Raw genomic sequence first — 23,230 nt, 5'->3', positions numbered from 1 at the left:
AGGGATTATAAATTCTAATTCTACAGTAGGAGACAATATATTTGTGTAATGTTTAAGAAAAGTTTTGTAAATGAGTTCCAATAGTTCATGGATTAGGGACCCAATTTTATGGGGTTCCAGGGGCTTCTGTATAGATTATTTAGGTTAATCTTTCTATCTATCCAATGGGACTCAGTACTCAGTCTAGAAGATACCATCAGAGATGCTTAGTTTTGCAGTTCTCAAATTGTGGATTTGTGTCTCCTGAGGTTAACAGCAAACATGTTTTTAAATGAATAATATATAGAGAATAGAAATAACAGACCTCAACTCTATTGTCTCGCTGCAAATTTGTGTACACAGAGTCAATCCCTTACCTCTCTCTAAAAGTGCAAAGTTTCAAAAAGTTCAATGAACAGAAGATTGTTGGGGGCGGAATAAATCTGGACAAGGAGAAGAAGTCTGGAGATGAATGTGAGAAGCGAGGGACATACGCTTGTTTTGTTAAAATATTATATGTTTGCTGTTGAAGAACAAAATCTAGAACACTTAGCATTGTTGTTTTAGTTAAATAAAACAATTTAAATATCTGTCTGGTGATGTTCTCCTCCTAATACAGCATGTCAAGAAAATCCTCCAAATATTAATGATTAACTTGTTGAACTGGAGATAGTTCACCTCCCAATGACTTCATAAATATCTTCTTCAATTACCTTTAACCAATCATTCATTTTCTGATATAGCTATAAAACTAATCTGAAAAGTTTTCAAAATAAATCCCTGTTTAAAAATGTATAATGTGTACCTTCTAAAACTGAAACCTACATCTATCTCTGAGTTGTGAAGAATATATATTAAGGTTATAACAACCAACAAGAATGCACTTTTATGTAGAAAACCATGATTAAATCGAGTCTTCCGGACTAGTGATTTAAATCATGATTTAAATCAATTTGATTGAAACCAAATCCACCCTATTTTAAACTAATGTAGCAATGGATTTGTGGTTAAAATAGTAAAATGTGTTAAACAACTAAAATATAATTTTAATTAACCAATCATGACTTTTTCACATGTTAATTACACAGCAGTTAGTGCAAGTTGCCAGGTTAAATCCAGCTCAGCTTCATGGCAGCAGAAAACTACAACCTGATGGTTATTTGTGGGTTAGTCCAATACTCTCTCTTTTAAATCCTCCTGAAGATTCATTTCTACTGTGCATACAAGAAATGGGTCAAAAATCAAACTTTTGTAATCACTTTAGTTTTATTTATATTTTGAAAACTCCTAACTAGTGCGTCCATGCATTCACTGTATAGCCATTCCTGATTTTCCTCTCATTCCCCTTCTCATTGTTCCCACTTGTGTTATGTCTAAATTAAACTGTTAATCCTTCAGGACAGGTACTTTGTCTTTTTATCTGTATTATGAGATGTCTAGCAAATCTCTGGACATCGTAATGCAATAGTATTGTAAAATACAGTAATATTAATAAGCTAATAAAAATGTGTTACTCACCTTCATCTACTTCCCAGTAAACAAGTGACTACATCAAATACCACCACCATATTTAACATCCTTGCTGCAACCTCAGCAAACAAAGGATTGAATTGACATAAAAATTTAATTATCCTTCCAAGTAACAGTTGAGAAACTGGTACTATTGTTGTCTTTTCACACCTGTTCAATAGAAAACTTCAGCCTCCAAGGGCTCTCGCCAGTACTTTTTATAGGCACTACATTTACACTTCCTTAAAGTTACAGAGCTCTATTCCGCATTCCTTGCACACACAAGATTCCCACTAATGTCAAGGTTGCTACTGAAACCAAGCCCAGTTCAATGGTGAAAAACATAGCAGCTGGTGACTATAAGGAATCCAAGACCTCACTGGTAATTAATGTAGATTGTGATCCTACAGTAAGTGCAAGTTTAGTGCATAGCCAAGCACAGTAAGTGAGGAGCATTTATTTTCCAACTCTGGAAACCTAAATTGGAGTCAAAACAGAATAACTCTGATGATCTTAGCCAACTGCAGTCTCCATTTATCTGAAACACAAAAACACCACATTGTTTGGTATAGTTGGCAGTTTGTATTCTGCCTGGCTCAAACCAGGGCTATTTGTCATAAGAATTAAATCCACTCACAAATTTAATTTAAAATCAATAGCGCTCTCTCTCTCTCTCTCTATATATATATATATACACACACACACCCCTATATATATATTTATTCATTCCAAATAATATTTTAACAATTAAATGATAATTGCATTTTAATATACAGTTACAAATTCTTTCTGTAATTAGGCAAGCTCAAAGCACCAGCATTCACTCTGACGCCAGCTGTAGCCTCTGAAATCTGTTGGGGCACATTTAATTCCATAACCAGATTAGACAGCTCAAAAATCAAATTCCAGCGTGTACACTATTTTTCAGTCCTTTACGTCTCAGTCCTGAAGTCTCACTGTCCACATGTTAATTCTAGAACTTTGCACCAGTAACACGATGCCAAAATTTTACCAAGGAGTAGTTCCCTCAAAAATTTTCTGCACCTGTGAGCAACACATGACCTTATACTGGTAGTCAGTTAGAGAATGTGTCCCTTATAGCTCAAGATGTACAGGCCTCCATTAACTGCTAGTAATCTCTCCAAGCTGGTATGAGGGGCTCAGTGTGGGAGAGAACAAGGCCCCTTGATGGAGGGGGAGGGGTTTTTGGCAACAGGATAGAACCCCATATCCCCTCTAAGTATCAGCTCTTCAAACTCAATGCTAGGGCTGAGGCAGGCAGTCACGGGAGGAAGCTGACTGCTTTACACCCATTTGGTGCATGAGCAGATGGTCTATAACGTTTTCAGGTAGCACCGCCATGTCTGTTGCCACTCCAAACACAACTGTTTCCTCCCTACTACAAACACATCACTGTGCACAACTCTCAATTTTTGGTGATTCTTTGGGATACCCCTTAAGTTTAACTGACTTACTGTACATTAAAGAACTGAGTGTGGGGAAGCAGGGGTTTCTTCAGATTCACCAGCCTTCTGAAGAAGTGGAACTCAGCTATATGTTCCTATTAACATTGATTTACATCTTCTAGGCTCTCTCTGCAAGTCAAGGAGCTAGTAGCTCAGGTTTGTTTGTTTGCTTGCTTTACATGAAAGCTAAGATTTTCCTTCATGGAACCTAAAGGCCATCGCTAACAAGAAACTTACAAAATTTCACTGAAGCCCATCAGAATATTCCTTACAGTATACCACAAAGTTAAAAAAACTGTGATATTACCCTGTATATACACATAGGTGCAAATACCAATCCTACTCATGTCTTTAAAAACAAACCAACTATTCTTTCATTAGGGGAATGAGGAAAAATAATTAAGTTGTATATGCAACATAAAGCATGTTTTACAAAGTGTCTTAACTTCTTCAGTTTTGTAAATAATTCCATTTGGTATCTATCCAAACCCTTCTGGCCTTCCCAGAAAATTACAACAGCTTAACAGATCAATTTGCACTGCAAATCTGCATTTTAGGTATTTACACAATTGATTAAATTCTTCCGTTGCTCTTAAATTAAAAGCTTCATTTCTATCAGCTTCCTCTTAACCCATATCCTTTTTTCCCCTCTTAGACACAACTTGAGTTTATTTTAAATTAACAATTCAACATACACCAATTTGCTCTTTATGGTGTTTTCTTGCTCTGCCCCAAAGCTTAGCAAGAGGGTGTTTAGCAGCAAGTGAATCACAAGGCTCAGGAGAAGCAGGATCTGGCATGCGAATCCTAGTACCTTGCAAATGTGGGCTGAGGGGGTCCCCTATTCACTTCTCAAAACCCTGCATGGAACCAAAGCATTGGGAGCCTGGAGAGGAGCAAATGGAGTCCCCTTCACTCCCCCAAACCCCTGCAGAAGGTCAAGGTGCACTGGGAACCTAAGCTAGAGACTGGGAGTCTGCTTCTCTCCCCAAGTTTAACAGTACCAAGAAGCATGTGGCAGCAGAGCAGGGGCGCAAGAATGGGGGGAGATACAGCTAGACCACTAAAAAGAGAATGTAGCCACAGCACCATGAACAACGGGATAGGCTAGCTTCCCCAAGTATGTGCCTAAGGTCTTGGACAGGTACATACTCAGGCAGTTAGCCCCTTCTGCCGCTGGTGCTGCCTTGGCTACACGCTGTTGTAAGTGCACTAGTTCAATCAGAAGCAGTGTGGATATGTCTCCTCAAGCTAATAATTACACCTCTAGCTCCAAGTGCAGACATTTAGGCTCATGCAAACTTCCCTACTGAAAGATTCTTAAATACAATATGGAGTCAGCAAGGTTTTTAAGGTCCAGCTTGACAAAGCCCTGGCTGGGATGATTTAGTGGGGAATTGGTCCTGCTTTGAGCAGGGGGTTGGACTAGATGACCTCCTGAGGTCCCTTCCAATCCTGATATTCTATGATTCTATGATTCCCATCACTTTAGAAAAAATCAGGTCCTTTTTTTAGGTGCCTAAATCTGGATTTAGAAGCCTAATTTATGGCCTTTTTATTCTTTAATAATATTTTGACCATTAGTGTTAGCCAGTTTTACTATTCCTATCTCAAAAAATGGCATATTGTTGTATATTAAATCTTCTCATGACTTTCAAATTTTGCTGAAGGAGGCTCATAAAGTGACACTTTCTCTTTGAATAAAAGCCAATTGTGGAACTACGTATTTTTACAAATGACAGTGTCAATATAACAATTCAATTATTCCCCCAATTTATATAAACAAATTTAAAAAATCATTTAATCCATCAACAATAATGTAGGAAGAATTCTTGCAATTCTAAATCAGAATCACCTCATACTACTGTTCTCAAAAAGGAGGAGAGTCAACAAAAGTGGCAGGTAATCTTCAGCCAACATCAGACAAGTTCAGAGCACATATAAAATGTATTTACAGCAAATAAAACAAACATCCCAGAAATGCCAGAGCGCTTGTTTAGTGCACAAGCTGATGAACCCTGTCTTATGTATGGTGTTTGCACTGGCTTATCAGCAAAGCAAACTTCATTAGTAAGCATTCACTTTATAGACTTATAACGACATGACATGCACATTGGAAATTCAATTGCAGGGGTTACATCATGTAACCATGCCACTGAGATTTTTCTTTAATCCTAACGCAGTGACATCTCTTTGACGTTCAAACGTTTCTAATATAAAACAAACTCGCGACTCCAAATTACTACTACTGAAGTCAGCATTTCTATTCACCATCCACTCACATAAAGGACCTCAATTTTATTCTTTATGATTACAAAGGGAAAATTACTTACTAGTTATTCCCTTTTTCCCATTCTGATAGTGACGGAGGGACAGAAAGCATTATGGCGCCACCTACTGGAAGCAAGGAGGCAAAAGAATTCCTAAATCCCACCCCTAAGTACTGTACATAAACCTCAACCTAAACATCCTACCTTGGGTTAGAGAAACTTCTAGAGCTACAGGAAACAATACACAAGCCAGGAAAAACAGTACCAAACAAGCAAGACCACATTAGCTAGAAGGGAGCAGGGGATGTAGGATGGGAGAAGAGGTGATTACAGCCAACAACTACTGGTAAATTATCTTCCTTTGTTGCATCTCTCTCACTTTTCTCCCCTTTGACAATGGATTAATGGACAGACAGCAGGTGTAGCAAGCAGTAACACTAGGAGATGTATTTACCTTCTTGTACTGCTAGCAGGTCTTTAGACAGCAAAAGGAGATAATCTGAGAAGCAGAAAGGTTAACTGATACATGTAAAGGAGCAGAAAGACGCCCACATTGCCATCTTGCACACCTTGGAAATCAATGCTTCAATGCACACTGTCCATGAAGCAGAGCCTTCTCTAGCCAAATGTCATCTCTCAAACTCAGAACAAGACATCCTGGTGATCTTGATCACAGACCACAAGAACATGGCCTTCAACCCTTCTAGCAATAATGATTTTGGATGCTACTTCACCAGAAAGATAAAACTGAGCAGAAGTTTAACATCCAATAAGTGCAGCTCATCACAGAGTAGGAGGAATACCCAGGTTTGGACTGAAAGAACAAATTCCAGACAAAGCTGAAAACCTACCTTTCTAGCAAGAACTGAGGGTATGTAAGAGAATATGATACTTAAAGTCACTCACTGTCACTGCAATAAGAAAGGCCATCGAAATCTGCCCTAAGCATGCAAAAAATGTTGTGTCAGAATCTGCAAGATGAAGTACAGTTGTATTGAGGGATTCTCAGATCAATCACTGGTTTTTCAGACCCTTCTTGAACACTGACAGAAGGAAATTCAAAGCCCTTTGGATGTGCTACAATAGGGAGGCTACAAAAACAAAAACTTAAGAGGTGAGTGCTATGGCAGAAAGGCCACTGACTACACTGCAGAGATCCTCTGCTGCGAGAGGGACAGTGCAACACAAAGCACTTGTAGAGAAATGGGGAGGGACAAATGAGCCCCACAAGAAAATAAAAATTCCACTGAACCTATGATTGCCTTGGCTCCCTAACCAATGCAGAAAAATTGAGGAAAAAGGTGCCACTGAAGAGTGGCAGGGAAAATTAACCTTGCCCAGTGACACGGAAATAGAAGTGTTGGCTTCTGCACTCCCAGCGCGGAGAGGGAAAGTAGAGACTGCGGAGCTAGGAAAGGACTTAGAAATGGGTCCCTAGGCTGTGGAGTGCTTAAGAGATTTTATACAAGCAGCCAGAGCCTTGGTTTTAACATCTCAAGAAGGAGCAGAGGCAGGAGAAATATTTGCTAAAGCAGGACTTACTAGCAGAGAGATCAACTGAGACACCTCAGATCCTCCAGAACAATGTGGAGGAAGCAAAGCTGGATTGACTACGGAGCAGAGCTGCAAGTCCAGGTCTAGTTTAATTATATTTTCTCTATGCATTCAAAAATAAAACCTGTTTTCTAAGCAGGTTTTGACTTTTTTTAAAAAAGTGAAAGGATGTGATTTCACAGACAAGTATTTTTTAAAGATTTAACCTTTACTGGCATTCAACATGCCATCACTTGCTGTCAGTACTAGTTCCTGTTGACATAAGTCATCATCAAAGTTCTCCCAGACTATATTGGACACTCTCAGAAGTCACAGATCTACTGTAGTAAATACCAGCTTACCAGTTACACCTTAGGATCACCGCCAAATGCTGAGAAAAGAAGAGAAGTTTGTAAACAAAACATCTAAATTATTTGAACAACAGCACAAATCTATTTTCTCCTGCCAATTGCTAGTGCAGGCATGTATAGATCACTAAGGATGAGAAGTGTGCTACCCCAAACTTGCCAACTGAAAGATTTTTTTTTTAAATCAACATACTACCCTTATGCAATGTCTCCAGCTCCTTCCTTAAATTTCCTTTGCTCATGCCAACTTATACCAGCTGGTTGAGAGACAGTGTTTGTCATCTACTCCCACAACAGCACTGGGCACCAGATATTTGTCTCTGCTTATCAAGAATAAATTAAAATATATCTTCCATTTCTTAAACAAGGTACTTATGCAATCACATATTTAACAGCGCTGATATTCAATCAATCAATCAATCAGTGCTCCAGTTCATGCAAACTCAAGACTTTTAGAGCCACATGGTCGGTACACAAAGCAATACATTATTTTTAGTAGCAACTAGAGACCCCAAGCAGAACCCTATTGTACTACAAATATGAAATAAAAAGCTAGCACAGTAACTCCTCACTTAAAGTCGTCCTGGTTAACGTTGTTTCCTTGCTGATCAATTAGGGAACATGCTTGTTTAAAGTTGTATAATGCTCCCTTCTAACGTCATTTGGCAGCCGCCTGCTTTGTCTACTGCTTGCAGGAAGAGCAGCCCGTTGGAGCTAGCTGGTGGGGGCTTGGAACCCGGGTGGACCAGCAGCCCCCCATCAGCTCCCCACTTCCCTAAGTTCCCTATGCAGCAGCTGCCTGCAGTTCAGCTGTCCCTTCCCCGCCCCACCACCATGTGCTGCTCCTGCCCTCTGCCTCGGAGCTGCTCCCCGAGACTCCTGCTTGCTATGGGGGGGAGGGGGAAGAGGGGGGCTAATATCAGGGTGTCCCCCTCCCCCCTGCTCCTGCACCCCCACTTACCCCATCTTCCACACAGCAGGGGGGGGACACCAGGGCTCAGGACGGAGGGAGCTTGCAGCAGCTGTGGTCTCAGCAAGCTGACCTAATTAACATGGCAGTGTACTTAAAGGGGAAACGCGCATCTCTCCCTGCATTCCTGCTGCCTTGTAGAGTGAGAGAGTTAACCCTTGAGGGCTCGGCCAATTGCTAGTTCATCATTTAGCAGTAAGGGAAATATCCCACCCTCTGACTTCTCCACCTCAATCATCATCACTGTGTACCAGTATTAAATTGTTTGTTTAAAACTTATAGTGTGTGTGTGTATATATAGTTCAAAAGACAACATTTTAAAAATAAAAAACTATAAAAAAATACAGTATTTTGTCTGGTGAAAAAATTTTCCGTGGAACCTAACCCTCTCATTTACATTCATTCTTATGGGGAAATTGGATTCGCTTAACATCGTTTTGCTTAAAATCGCATTTTTCAGGAAAATAACTACAGTGTTAAGTGCAGAGTTACTATTCTACCCCAATGAGTTTACAACCCTGTTGTTTGGTAAGACACAAAAGGTGGGAGAAAAACAGATGGAAGAGTAGGATACTGGTGAAACATGCATATTTTGTACCATAAGCAGTACTCACTGACCACCCCCTACCTACCACCATTACAAGGGGTTTAACAGCATCAGGACAGAACAATCTGAAAGAGGGATTTGGGAGAAGATAAGGTAATTGCTTTACTGATTTTTTTCTGCAAATTTTTCCCATGCTTCAGAGACAGCACATGCAGAATAATGAAGGTGTCTGAAAGACTGCCATTGGTGGGTGGTAAGAGCTAAGAAGGTTGTTGAGGTAAAGAGGGCGTTTAGTGCTAGAATGAGTTAACTGGGCAGCTAGATAAGGAGGAACTAAACTGTAACACATCTTAACAAATAAAGATGGCAAGCTTATGTTTGATGCAATGGAGAAGGAGGAGCTAACATAAGGTGATTTGGTCAGAACTATGAGCCATAAAGATCTTAGCAGCTGCATTTTGAATGGATATGAGGGGAACATCATCACAGTAGTCCAGGCCAGAGAAGATAATGATGCAATCATCAACACGACAACAGCCTCGATAAAAGTTTGGGGGATCTGACCAGAGAAAAGGCCTCATAGCCGATATGGGTATAGAAAGAAGGCTGAATCAAAGATGACTCCCAGATTACAGACTCAAATAGCTGAGAGAATGATGGTGGTGTCCACAATGATGGAAAAAGAGTGGAAATTCCAGGACTCTGAGGCAAAGATCAGGAACTTTGCTTTGGCCATGCTAAATTTAAGTTCATAGCTGGATATCCATGAGGAGGTGTCAAAGAAACAGGCCAAGATATGGTTTTGGGCAAAATTAGACAGCTTGAAGTGGAGAGGCTTTAACTCATTACCCTGTGATAACATACAGAAGGAGGAAATAAATGGACCAAGGAAGAAGCCCTTTGGAATCCCTATCAAGAGTTAGGGATACCCCTCTTAATGAAACATTGAAGGTACAATTAAAGGAGAATTAGGAGAGGAGGGAATCATTAAACTCAAGGAAGGACAAGATTTCAAGAGAAGCCAGCAACAAAAAAGCTAAAGAGGATGTGTACTGACCCTTAGATTTGGCCAAGAAGATTGTTCAGTACATAAAACAATCCACATTTCTGCAAGAAGAATTTCTGGTACAGAAAATTATTTTCTTGGGTCTACTGGATCAGAGAAATGAGTCACAGGTCTCTCTGCTCCATCTGAGCCAATCCAATACTTGTCAGCAGGGACCACACTCTCATCTGCCCAATTGGAGCAGTATGCTTCTGTTAAAATGGTTCTTTCTGAAAACATTTGTTTGTTTGTTTCTTTGAAGAAATGTTTTGCTTAAGTGTTTACCTGATAAAATATAAAAAAAACTGGAAAAAAATGAAGCTATATTAAATAATTTTTTATGTAGATTTCTATACCTTTGCTTCAAAGAGTTTGAGAAATACTAAGGGACATAGTTTACCAAGAAAAAACATTAACTGGGAATGAAAATCTGAGTAGCTAGCTAAAGTGCTGCACCCAATAATTTAACAGTAAATAGATACCACAATTCAATGAAACTGGTTAACTCTTACGAAGACCCTAGGGTGAAATCCTGGCTTCACTGAAGTTAATGACAAAACTTCTATTGATTTCCATAGGACCAGCATTTCACCCTAATATTCAGAAGATGCCACCTTAACTATTTTCCTGCTGTCATATCCCCATATTAAAACAAAAAAGTCAGTTAACCACTACAATAAACATACATGCTGAGCAACCAAATTTTATTTCTGTAGAACTCATCTTTCTTCACCATGTCCACTCACTGTTTGTTACTGCCACTGTTTTGTCATGCCTAAATTTACACTTGAAGCTCCTTGGGGCTGGGACCATGTCTTCCTGTTTATTCTGCAGAGTATATAACACTCCACCACTAGTACACGGTATTCACAAGAATAGTTTACTTATCAAGCTCATTCTCATCAAGATCACCCAGGAGACAAATGTAAAGGAACACTGTTAAGTTATATACTGTATTTTATTAAAAAATAATTTTCCTTACTTGTATTATAGACAGTGCAGGTAGCAACTCTTATAGTTAAGGTTGCCCAACTCTTCTCATTATAAAACTGTTTTCAGTTGTTTATAGCTTTTGACAAACTTTAACCAATTAGGATAAAATTTTCCATGCCAGATGTTCACCTCAAGAGAAATTTTTTTTTTTTTTTTTAATTTCAGCATAGATTATTATGCCATTTCTGGGAGCACCGACTTTTTTTGCCCATGTTAATGAAGAGTTGTAATTTTTTTTTAAAGAAGTTCTAGTGCCTCTGTGTTCTGGAGCAGGGACTTGAAATTTAGCAGGGGCATCACCGTAGTGTCTAAGATGTGCCTTTTGCTGTTCCTGTGGAAAAATGTCAAGTTATGAGACATCTGAAAAAATGTCAATTTGCACATTATCAGCAGAAGTTTCTTAGCTTGGCATCTAAATCTCCAAAGATTTCCGCCGCAATAAGCATGCTGTTGCCCCTCAGAGTCTGATCAGACTGCACTGTATCATAATGTGTAAGTATAATGGAGCTGAATTAAGATTGCATGCCATTTCTTAACTTTTGAGTGCTTGACTTTATAACCTTAATTAACATGCTTTTAATGTAGATTTTTAATGTAATTATTAATAATGCCTTAGAGTAAAACAAAGAATTTTTAAAATTTAATATACCGTATATAATATACTCGATCATAAGCCAGTTTGTTTATAAGCCAACCCCCCACCCCCAAGATGGATAAGTAAAAATGGAAAATTTTTATGACCCATTCATAATCCGACCCTATAATTCAGGGGTCAGCAAACTTTGGCTCACGGGCCAAAATGGTTTGTTTACCTTGAGCGTCCACAGGCACAGAGGTAAACCTAAGTAAACAAAGTGTCCCGGTGCGCCAGCATCTTACCCTAATGGGCCGGGACATCAATTGGTGGGGAAATTTTTGGCGGGGAGGGCAGGGGGGGGAAGAATCTGGGCGTTGGGGAAGTAACCCTTGTGACCACCCCCCACATGACCCCACCCCTAGCCCGAGACCCCCACACTCTCCCCATCCCATCCCTTCCCAGCTTATCTGGGGAGGGCCGGGGAGGATGTCTCTGGCCTGGCTGGAGCTACTCTGGTGAGCCAGACTGCGCGGCCCGGCTGCAGCATGTTCCAGTTATGTAAATCTAACGTCCATAAATCCTACCCCCTAAGAGATGTAAAGGACTGAAGCCTTTATTTCAGTCTAAGACTTCAAAGAGCTGCTACGCTTCTCCTATGTCCTGCCTGCAATTTGGAGGTGGATTTCCTCTCCCAGCTCCCACAGAGTTCTACACACAAAGTCTGTTTATTTTGGCTTTGTGCAGGAATGGGGCATGTGAATTTCATCCTTTCTGCACTATATTTCTGACAGAAGCCATTTCTTGGCTGAATATCATGGATTTTACACAATTTTAAAAAGAGCCAGTGATATTGTTCTGCCTACAACCTTGTCCATTACTTGCAGTATCTTTTTCCATACTAGTATACGTGGGCAGCAGGACACATTCAATCTCAACCGTGTATTTGACAAAGTCTCTGACTAAACAATCAAGTGCAAGCCCAGCATATTCAAGAAAAATGTAAGTACTGAATTACAAGTGGTTTGGCCAGAAAATGCAACTTGAGGTATTTATGGCATTTTATTCTATTTTTTTTATTGTAAAAATACATTTAAAGCCTCCCACATTTTCTAATTAGCTAACTCTGGCATTGGACATGCCAATTGCAAGTTTGTAATACAAGACTCCAAAATCAGGTGTGTAGTCACAGTGCTAGAGTAGCGTTTCTCTACAGTGGTGATGCCTTTGAAGGAAATCCTGTGTGTTAATGGTAATGTGTTGGAATATCTGCAACTCCACCCACGCTGAGGAGCTATATTATACCTTTTGTCAGCATAGGCAATGAACAGGCAATCACCTTTTTTTTTTAAATAAAAAACCCCCCTAAAACTGCAGACAAATTTGACTCAGTCACCAAGGCCAATATCTTTTCTAGAAAATAAATGTATATATTAGATCATTTTTTTGCAACATAAATATTTCCAAGCAGGAAGGAAAACTGCATTTTGTCCAATTCGTATCTGACTAGTACAAAGGACTATCAGAAGTCTCTCATATCTCTAACCAAATAATAATCAGATGCACTTTGTAACTGTGGTAAATATAACTGGAAATGCTGGCTGCTTTAACACACAACAAGGATGAAATTTTTGCAGATAACATGAAGTATCACTTTCTCTGTGACAACTCCTAAAGAGAGACAAAACTGTTCGTTTTAGCTGCCTGGTAAATAACGTTTAGGACATCTTTTTTGCCATATTATGCATGTAAGTAAGATCCTAATATAACTTCTGAAATAAAAGTATAACAAAATGAAAATCCGAACACTTCAAATCTAATGTTGAAACATCTGGAAAAAACCTGAAGATCAGCAAAATGTAGAGTCTCCTCCTTAATTCTGAGGAATTCTCCTGAGCTTGCATCTTACCTCAACAATTGTGTCAACACTCAGTCAACTTAGGAATTTGCTATCCAACATATGAAAAAAAAGCTTAAAACATTACTAACAAAACTAGCAACTGCATTATTTTAAACCAAAAGGTATTTTCCATAGAACAGGAAGTCCATCTTTTTACAAACTGGCACCATATAAATTGCTAAAAATGGTCAATAAACCCTTTTGAAGAGAGATCTATCAATCAGGATATTGTTTTCAAGAAATAAATATATAGACACACACACGCAACTGTTTTTTCCTGTTCGTCAAAGCATCTGCTAATCTATTTTTCCATTTGGACAAAGAACAAGTCTTCTTGTTCCCAGCTGCCAGCAATTCCAAACCTCTACAAGTTGCCTAATTTGTTCAAATATTAATATACATCTCTTTCCCATAATTAGACATCTGTCATAGAATTGTCTTGTCTGGAAATGCAAATTGCACACAACCAATAAATGTTTAAATCTAGAAAAGCAGAGATACATTTCAAATTCATATATTCCTGTTCCTCTAATTCCTATATAAATACAGGAAAGCTGCCGCTATAAACCAATCAATTGAAAAGCGTGGCAGTCCTGCAGGATGAAGTTCAGGAACTCATGGGACCTGCCAAGTCCCAGCATCATCTTTGACTCCCTCTGTGAAAGGAGAAAATCTCTATGGCTTCTTTAAAAGCTAAGAAAACAGTTCCTTGAACATTTGTATACTTTTTTTAAACCATTAAAAAAATTAACACTACATTCACAGAAAAAAAAATGGCAACCATAAGGAGTGTCAGCAGGACTTCGCAAGCTCACAAGCCATGTTTAGAAAGATGACATGCTCTTGTCCTATGGTCCCATGGCTATGTTATCCAGCTACAGCTTTATAGTCTATTTTTATCCCAGACTGAATTCCACAATAAATTTGCCATTGAAAAAGAGCCTCCAGCCTTCTTTTGAAGCATCTGTCATTAAAAATATAAGGAAATGTTGAAATGTAAATGATGGAATGGCCATAATACTTCTGTCCCATCAGTTTTAAGAGAGTCTAATAGGAAGTACAAAAACTTTCCAACAGGTATTTAATTCTCCATGTCTAATTAACAAAGAGTGCTATAGAAGGGGGGAAAGCCTCAAATCATTCAGAGAACTTAAAGGTATAAGATACACAAGCAGCTCAACATCACATTCAGATACCACAGTGATGGGCACATTGGAATTACTTATATTAGATAGATAGATCATGTCAGTTAAGGGGATATTTATGCAAACAGTGAACTGTGAAAGTTTCAAAGGTCTTACTTTAGAAAACTATGCATCACTGCTGGCTTCCAGATCCAAAGTTGCTACATAATGTAACAACATACCTTACAGAGGTTATGCTGCTGATGAGCCTCTCAGATTGAGCCGACAAGTCTGATGGAAGCAGTAATTCAACTGGTTGCAGGCGCAAAACTCGACTCTCTAATTCTAAGCGAGATGCGGAGTCCTGAAAACTGTCAAAAACTACTTCCCCCGTAGTGGGTTGGACTGCCTGTCAGATACAAAAATATATAAACAGAGCATTCACCCTGCCATTGACAAACATCGTATTTTGCTAAGGCAGCAGAAGCCAAAATAAGTCACTTTTGCTGCTTCTGAGCGTGCACAACAATTTTTGAGTATCTGCCAGCAGGCACATGTAAAGCTCAAAGACGAGTTTTGGTTAGTCAACCATTTAGGTTTTAACAAATTAGCAAGGAAATTTCGCACACACTTAATGGTGTGCTACACAAAAATGATGACTCCACCAGTCCCACAATTTCTTGGAGACATTGGAAAATTAAAAATAAGTACATATTTCAAATGTAGAGAACATAGATCCTATCCTAACAATTTTGAAAGCCCAAATGTTAGACTAAACAGGATGATAATGATGTCTTAAAATATGTTAAGTTTCATTGCCCCTATTAAGGGGCAATGCAAATCCACCTAATTGAAAACCTATGGAATTTAGACAGGATTCTCCCTAAAAATAAGATGTCTTTCTAAAATGTGCTTTTACAACTGAGGAGGGACAAGGTGGCTGAGGTAATATCTTTTATTGGTCCAACTTCTGTTGGAGAGAGAGACAAGCTTTTGAGCGAATCTCTCTCTAATATCTTCAGACTGACACGGTACGCCACCACTTATAACTGGGACAGATAAACAGTGGGGTGGTCAGATATCACGATAAGTACAATAAAAAAAACCATGTAAATAAAATGAATGAAGGAACCATCAGTAGAGAGAGAATCAATTCTCATTTAAGTCATCATTTTCCCAGTTATATAGTTCTCATTTCAGAATCTCCAAAGAAAATCAGAAATTAAAGTTTAAGAAGACTGTGACTCTCTCATTACTAAACTTCTGTGAAGGAAGAGCAATTTATTGAGGAAACAGATGCAGTCAGCAACAAGTGTAAGCGTTTTGAACACTTAAGAGGGATAATTTTTTAAACATAATTTACAAAACATGTTTTAATGCTAACGTTTTTTTTGTATTTGTATAAAACACTATGTTTTCAAGCAATTATGCATGAGCAAATGTGATATGCCTTGTATACTGATATATAAATCAAGCGATCAACTCAAGTGTTTCTGATTATTTTTTATATAACAGGGGTCGGCAACCTTTCAGAAGTGGTGTGCCGAGTCTTCATTTATTCACTCTGATTTAAGGTTTTGCATGCCAGTAATAATTTTCATGTTTTTAGAAGGTCTCTTTCTATAAATCTATAATATATAAACTAAACTATTGTTGTATGTAAAGTAAATAATGTCTTTAAAATGTTTAAGAAACTTCATTTAAAATTAAATTAAAATTCAGAGCCCCCTGGGACCAGGACCCAGGCAGTGTGAGTGCCACTGAAAATCAGCTGACGTGCCGCCTTTGGTACGCATGCCATAGGTTGCCAACCCTGATATAAAATGTCTCATTCAATTCACAAATGAATTGAAAGATATAAATACCATTCATGAAAAACTTTGCGTTATGTCTTATAAACACCATTACTGTCAGGAGAGACAATCACAAAGGAATTTTAAAACACAGAGATAAATCACAAAATAAGCCATAACCACAAACTCAGATTCCTCAAGGAAGAAAACTTACCACTATGCCTATGACAACATCCCCTTTCTTCTTGTCTCTTAAGCTTTCTTTATTTTCACAGATACAAAGAAGATAGTTATCGGAAACATCAGCTGTTAATTCTTCAACATCTACAGGATCATCTAGCTTCAGCAAGGGGTTCACATTTGATAAATATTAAAAAAAACAAACCAAATAGTTCACACAGAGATAAAACCAGTGATGGCTGCTGAAAACAATTTTCTCTCTGGAATAAACATAATAGCATTCCATATACATAGCACAAACACCAACTTGACAGAGGACATAAAACTCCTTCCTACATAAAACTGACTCAGGTGGTATGATACTGGTCAATTTCAAATCCCTGACAGCACCAAAACCAAAGTCAATGGTGGCCTTAGGCCCATGCCCACTGACAGAGCCCCACAGCGTATGCATACATATCATCATCATCTCAACAAAACACCAGTCTTTATACTACGTCTGCAGTCTTCCATTCAAACAATAGCAGGCTGTTGCAGATACTAAATTCCCTACTGTCTTTGTGCTATCCCTGCTCAGTAAGTAGCACTTTGACCAAGTAACCTACTAGCCAGCTTGTAAAACTTGTGCAATTGACAATGAAAAGAGCAAATTTGCTGATGAGCATCACAGGCCAGGAAGCTAGGACTTGATGTAGTAGCAACAGTCTGCAATGGAGACCACTAGTGTCCTAGCAGTAGCAGTGGAGAGCAAAAGATCACCTGCATTTATTTATTCCATTCAAACCATGCAAGGTGTCAGTCATTCAGTGTTGTTCCTCACTCCACCGGCTTTTACCTGAGCCTTCCAACACATTTCAAGAGTAACTAGTCACACCGGTGTCTCTGGCAAAAAAACACCAACAATAGTATTATAATGCCCTTGCTCCATTAAACAATTGCACAGCAAGTTGCTTCCCTGATTTGTGGGTTTTAACTTCTAGTACCCCTTTCCCTAACTACAGTTTTAGGATGACCTAATCAAGAAATAAATAGAAGATGTGTTTTCTTTTGTCTCGTCTCCCTCTTGGCACACAGGACCTCACAGAGAGGGCAAATGTACCAAACCTGAAGAGTGGTTTTATAAAGCTAGCAGGAAGTAGATAGGAGAATGGTTTAGTCACAAGAAGAGGGAAGTGGATGAGAACACATCTTACATTGTATAGGGCTAGCTCATCTTAATTTAGTGAGCTCAAGTCAAGTCCATGTTCTTCTTTAGCATTAAGTACCTAATAACTACTTAGTGTAAAATTTTTAAAAGAACCTGTGGGTGCTATATGGGGATGGTGACAAAAGCCAAAGAAATGGACAAAGTAAAAGGTAGAAAGAAATAGCTCTGCTCGTCAAAAGCCATTTTTAATTCATTTTGATAGCCTATTTCAGTTACAAGAATTAAGGCAGGCTCCCAATGTTAGATTTTTCATAGCCCATTGGCTTTAGATTCAGGCTCACCTCATTTTGTATGAAACGTTGTTACCAGTGTCAATAGTACTTCTCCCCTCGTTCATTATTAGGCCATAGGACCCACTTGTGTTTGTTTTAATTGTATCCACCTCTAAACATAATTAAATCCAGGTGCTGACTCCAGACTCTTAATCCTTCCCCCTTTCATTAAGTATTACTAATGCTATACCTACCAACTGGTCAAAAAGCTGGTCATGACATCACCAAAGGCACAGCATAAACCCTAGCAGTCCATTTTCTCATTTGAAAAAAAACAAGAATTGTGGGGACGAGGTAATCTCTGTTATATTGCAACACACTTAAAAACCTGAGAGATTTCATTCTTCATGAAATCTGGATGACGTCCACAGCCTAAAATTTGGATCTTCTTTTAAGCATCATTAGCCTTGTCTTAACAGCACAGCAAACCATTCAGAAACCTTATTTGCTGCTGCCATAGATTTCCTTTTATATTAAGTGTTGGCCACTAAATATGCACCTGTATAAGGGATTTACAATTTGACTTTTTTATTTTTATTTTGTCATATAAGTAATTCCCCCCAGGCTATGCAAACAGAAAATTTTGCTCTCGTGTTTATTGCATACCCAAAAATATTAAAGGTTAAGATGAGGAAGCCCTTGATTCTTGAAGTCTCATTTCTAGCAACAAAATTCCTGATGCTGATTTCCAGCGGTTTTTTTTTTTTTTTTTTTTTTTAAACTAATGGAACTGGATGCACTGCCATTTCCAAAAAGTGCTCCAATAATGCAATCTCGCAATAGACTCCAATGCTATTGCAAAACATCTGAAACGCACAAATATTGACAGTTTTAACATTTCACCATCCTCTATTTCCCAGTCCTATTGAATAAATTTCTGCTGTAAATACAAAAGTGACAACAGATGCAATACAGCCAGAACATTCCCAGTGCAGAGGAAAAGAACAGTCAGCACTTCCCACCCACCCCCATTACTTAACAGGAACATGCCCTCTTATACCGAAGGACTATGGGAAGAAATCTCAAACACACACAACTCATACTGAACATTGCATAACACAGAGCACAATGAAGGTTAGTATAAAAGCAAAATAATTAACACATCAAAAAGGATATCTTCTCCAATAAGTGTAGATTTGGTATAGAGAGCAGTCAGTTTTCGAGTAAATAGAGAGCTTTTATTTTCTCCAGCAGCCTTCAGTGCTGCAGTTTCCATTTGTTTTACAACTCCCACCTATAATATACACAAATAGAAAATGTTAGCTGATGAACAAAAAAAGGATAACCAACTTTAAACAACAACAAAACTTTAATTTAAGAGATCCAAATAGTAAACCATAATGTGCTTGTGAGAGGAGAAGGGCTAAAACTAGTCCTACTAATTCAGCCCATCAAGTATGACAGAATTGCAGCTTACCTGCAACTTCTTTCTCCTCTTGCCCTTACTGTCTCATGTTCTATACTGAAACAACTTAGCTTGAGAGGCTGACCACCTGTCACCTACTGCAACAATTCTTTCACTGTAGATAGTAAAGTTCACCAGAACATCAGGCGATAAGAGGTACAAAAAAGACTCACATGAGCATAAAGGGGAAAGGAAGGGAAAGAAGAGAGGAAAAAACATGGGTTGGGAAGTTAAAAAAGAGAGGAAAACAGAAAGGGGAGAGAGAGATGGAGAAAGTGCTTTCTGTCCTACTTTCTATTACTCATTGACAGACAGAACTGCTTCCAGAAAAGTCAATTGGACCCTGAAATATTGTGAGATCAACAGAGGAGGCTTGAATCAACATAACTAAAAATCATAAAAATTTCAAGACATTGTATACAGAAAGCACTGAATGAAAGGGAGTTTCATGTATTTTTCCAGTAAAATATTAAAAGGTTTCATATTTTGTATCTTTCAAAAAAGCGAGACAACATCCATATGACATCAACAAATTCTTTCGGTAAGGAATGAGACTATTTTGGTTTTAACAATATCTAATTAAATCAAAAAATGACCTTATATCCTTTTGCTACAAGTCGCCGTACATGAACAAATAGTCTGTGAGTTGGTATACTGGCCGTCATAAAATTGTGATCCTGATGACAGTAAATGTTTAGTTCCTTTGCTGCAATCTGCGAAGTATGAAAAAAATAGTCAACAATTCAGGTCACTCTTACTTCACATTCCCTGTCTAGCTTCCTTGGTAAATATGATGGAGTTGTGTGAATACAAACTTGTCAAAAAGCAATACTGCAAATCAGCTATTAACCAAAGCTATGGCAGTGTGCTGTGGAATGCTAAGCAGAAGAACTGAGGTACTAGAAGACTAAGCATGAAGCAAGAGTTCACAGTCTCAGCATCCTAACCAGAACAAAGGACTCCACTCCCGCAGGCTTTACTTGTCAACTTATCAGGGTGGATAAAAATCAATTATTCTTTTTAAAAAATAAAATTATTTTGATTTAAATTAAATACATTTTCTGTTTTAAAATAAACCCATTTAAAATTAAAATTGAAAATACAACAGGCTACATTAAAGACCTAAAATAATTATAATCTATTAAAATAATTTAAATTAAATACAAAAAATAAGAAGCAGTACCTATTTGCTGCTGAAGTTTAAAAGATCATCAAACAACTGAACTGATGAAAGTCACTGGCTAAGCACCTGGAACCAGAGTCAGCTGAAGTGCTAAATAAGTCCAGTGGCATCTTCTGCAGGTGCAGAAGGAATATTTTCTTCATTTTTATTTAACTAGTTCAGTTAAATGACCAGGTCATTTCAAGTCAAAAAACCAATCAGAAGTTGAAAAAAGCAGGAAAGCTCGTTTTCTTCTTACAATCATTGAATAAAAAAAGCTAGGTCTGAAAGGATTAGATCTACTAGTCTTGAAAGACATAATCCCCAGAACCCATCAGTTCAATTTACTGAATAAAGATAATACTTCCTTTGTTTAATAAATCAGTTAGCTTTAAATGCAAAACATATTTTGATAAACTCCACTAAACTTTTTTTTAATGTATCCAGTACATTAAGAGAGTTTTATTGAACTAATAAAAATAATTTTAAAATACTAGTGCACTTTAATTTAATTTTATTTTCTACACAGAGAATGCTTGCCTCAAAACACAACCAAAAAATTAATCTAGTAAAGAAATGCATCATTCACAATTTTTTTACATAATAAAAAAATAAAAAATTAGAATCTGAATAAATGTATGTTAAGTTATATAACTGCTTAAATAAGTATGTGCTGATATAGTGAATCCATTCTGGTTAACAAAAAGGAAGTACCAAATTTAGTTGGCTATAATTAGTTGCAAATCAACCTGTTTAAATGGTTACCAGCCAATGAGAATGAACCTTCTTTACAAAGGTAACTAAAAAGTACAGAAGCAAAACAAGATTAAAATTGTTAATTTAAATCAAGGTTTCTTGCTTAAAAACATGCTTTAAATCAGTGATTGAAACCAATGATTTAAAATCAATCCACCCTGCAAGTGATATCTTGAATGAATACCAAGGGTCAAAGAGTTCCCATTGAAGTTCAGTGCAAGAAGGCAGTGTAAGTTATGTTACCTTGATAAGCCTAAATAACTATCTAGCCCTTGAAACTGCACTTACCACAGTAGCATCCAAGCACCCTCACAAGAATAAAATCTCAGCAGCTGCTAGAAACATGACATTACACAACGACTCAGACATTCTTCTTTCCAGATGTCAACCTTGTGTTCTGGACAAGCAGATGGGTGTTAACCAACCTGAATAGGCTTCAGGACAGTAAATTTGCTAGCAAATTGATAGACCAAATACTCAGAACAAAGACAACTGGAAAAATGAAGCCTCCAATGGCTAAGCAAAAGTAATTTTCCTTTTGCTCCTAATTGTATATGGAAATAGCTCAGAACAAAGGCTAAATCAGTATTAATGATTTAGAGAGATGACAGAAAGGATGTTTATTGGCCATTTTGTAGTTTGGAGACATGTAAGCCATGTTCCTTTGAAATTTTTGCCTGTTCATATAGATTTACAGTTGTACAGATAAAGCATCAGATACAATTTCATACCCAATTGTGTCAAACATCCCCTATTAATTTCTATATAGCCCTCTATTAATGACGGTAGTCACTATTTGCACAAATATATGCAATTAGGGCACTTGGACATTGCATTTTTCAGACGAAATCATCAGGTTAATGTCAAGCTAAATATTTTTATTCTGATCACTTAGTTTTATGCCATAATACAGTTCACCCTTAATTTCTTCAGTTTAACTTTGATAAACAAGGTAATGTTATTGTAGTATCTAATATTTGCTAATCTGTCAATACTTCAAACAGGGAATACTGTAAATATTGATGTACCTTTTATATGGTACAAAGACAATTTGTAATGGACACCTTTAGATTTAAGGAGGTTAGATCTTTTGTATCTTGATTACAAGTGTTGGAAAACGTTTTTTAAATTGAGGTTATCAATGAGAGTAGCCCTCCACACAATGTAACAAAGTAATATAAGATGAGCAGCAGTAAGTGCTCTTGGTAAAAGTTACTTACCTCTGCATCTTCTCCAAAGAATCTATACTTATATCCACATTCCACGCACAAAATAGCATCTTTATACTGTTCTTTCATTTCTATGAACTGGAGTTCTAGTGGAGTGTATATGCTTTTGGTTCTTTTATTAAGGAGGTTTGTATTAGAAATATTTTGAGAGCCTTCAAAACTCTTACATGATGCTGAAAATTGATTAAGACTAAAGGATGACTGTTCCTGTGAACAAAAGAGGTATTACAATAATTATGGAGGAACACTTAATTACTGAATACTTAGATTACACTTTTAAAAACATACAGTTCCAGCATCCAGAACTGGCTGTCATACAACTGTGCTGAATATATTGAAGCATTATCTCAGGTTAAAATAACAATCCTGTACCTACTGTCAGCTAGTGCAATACATATGCATAAACAGTAGCCCAATAAACTGAGAAAGGAGATCATGAAAGGAAAACAAGCAATAGAAAGGGAATAAAGAAAAGTTCTGTGACTGATCACATGACTGCACACACTCAATCCCACTCCACACAATCACCTTCCAAGAGGTCTTCAATTGGCCTCTCCTTCTTCCATCAATTGTCCATGTAATCAAAATATAAGGGTCAAATCTTATCAAATTTGGTATCTTTCCTTCAACCAAAAATGCAAGTTAACTGATCTAACTGGGAAAAATATTTATGGAAGATAATATAGAAGTGCTGGAAGTAAAGCTCTCCTCTGCTGACCAATAACCAGCCAATCCATGAAAAGCAGCACATCAAACAAGCCGTTATGTGCCTTGGCCTCTAAGTCGCCAATCCCACAATCTGATCCAGGCGAGAGATTCTTGTGCCCATATGGAAATCAAGGAGGCACCAGGCTGATACAAGGTTCTCCTACTTCAATCAGATTGCAGGATCAGGGCACAAATACTTAACAAGAACTCCTATTATAGCCTGTTTTGAGAACATAGGAA

The 23,230-nt window shown here is 37.8% G+C and overlaps 1 protein-coding gene across 3 annotated transcripts in view; it reads right to left on the bottom strand.

Moving 5' to 3' along the window:
- MSH3 (mutS homolog 3) overlaps positions 1 to 23,230 on the bottom strand; it is a 171,690-nt gene that overhangs the window by 136,318 nt on the left and 12,142 nt on the right. For all 3 annotated transcript variants that reach the window (XM_039545119.1, XM_039545117.1, XM_039545118.1), the window contains exons 4-8: positions 22,274 to 22,489; positions 19,732 to 19,848; positions 18,847 to 18,964; positions 16,286 to 16,431; positions 14,521 to 14,687 (exon numbers count right to left, since the gene is read on the bottom strand). In XM_039545119.1, coding sequence (XP_039401053.1) covers positions 14,521 to 14,687; positions 16,286 to 16,431; positions 18,847 to 18,964; positions 19,732 to 19,848; positions 22,274 to 22,489 — 764 coding nt within the window. The remainder of the gene's footprint in view (positions 1 to 14,520; positions 14,688 to 16,285; positions 16,432 to 18,846; positions 18,965 to 19,731; positions 19,849 to 22,273; positions 22,490 to 23,230) is intronic.

This window comes from Mauremys reevesii, linkage group 6 (assembly GCF_016161935.1).
Source record: "Mauremys reevesii isolate NIE-2019 linkage group 6, ASM1616193v1, whole genome shotgun sequence".
NCBI classification, from domain to species: Eukaryota; Metazoa; Chordata; order Testudines; family Geoemydidae; genus Mauremys; species Mauremys reevesii.
The sequence above is the reverse complement of the archived record's forward strand: the minus strand, read 5'-3'. Positions and strand labels throughout refer to the sequence as shown.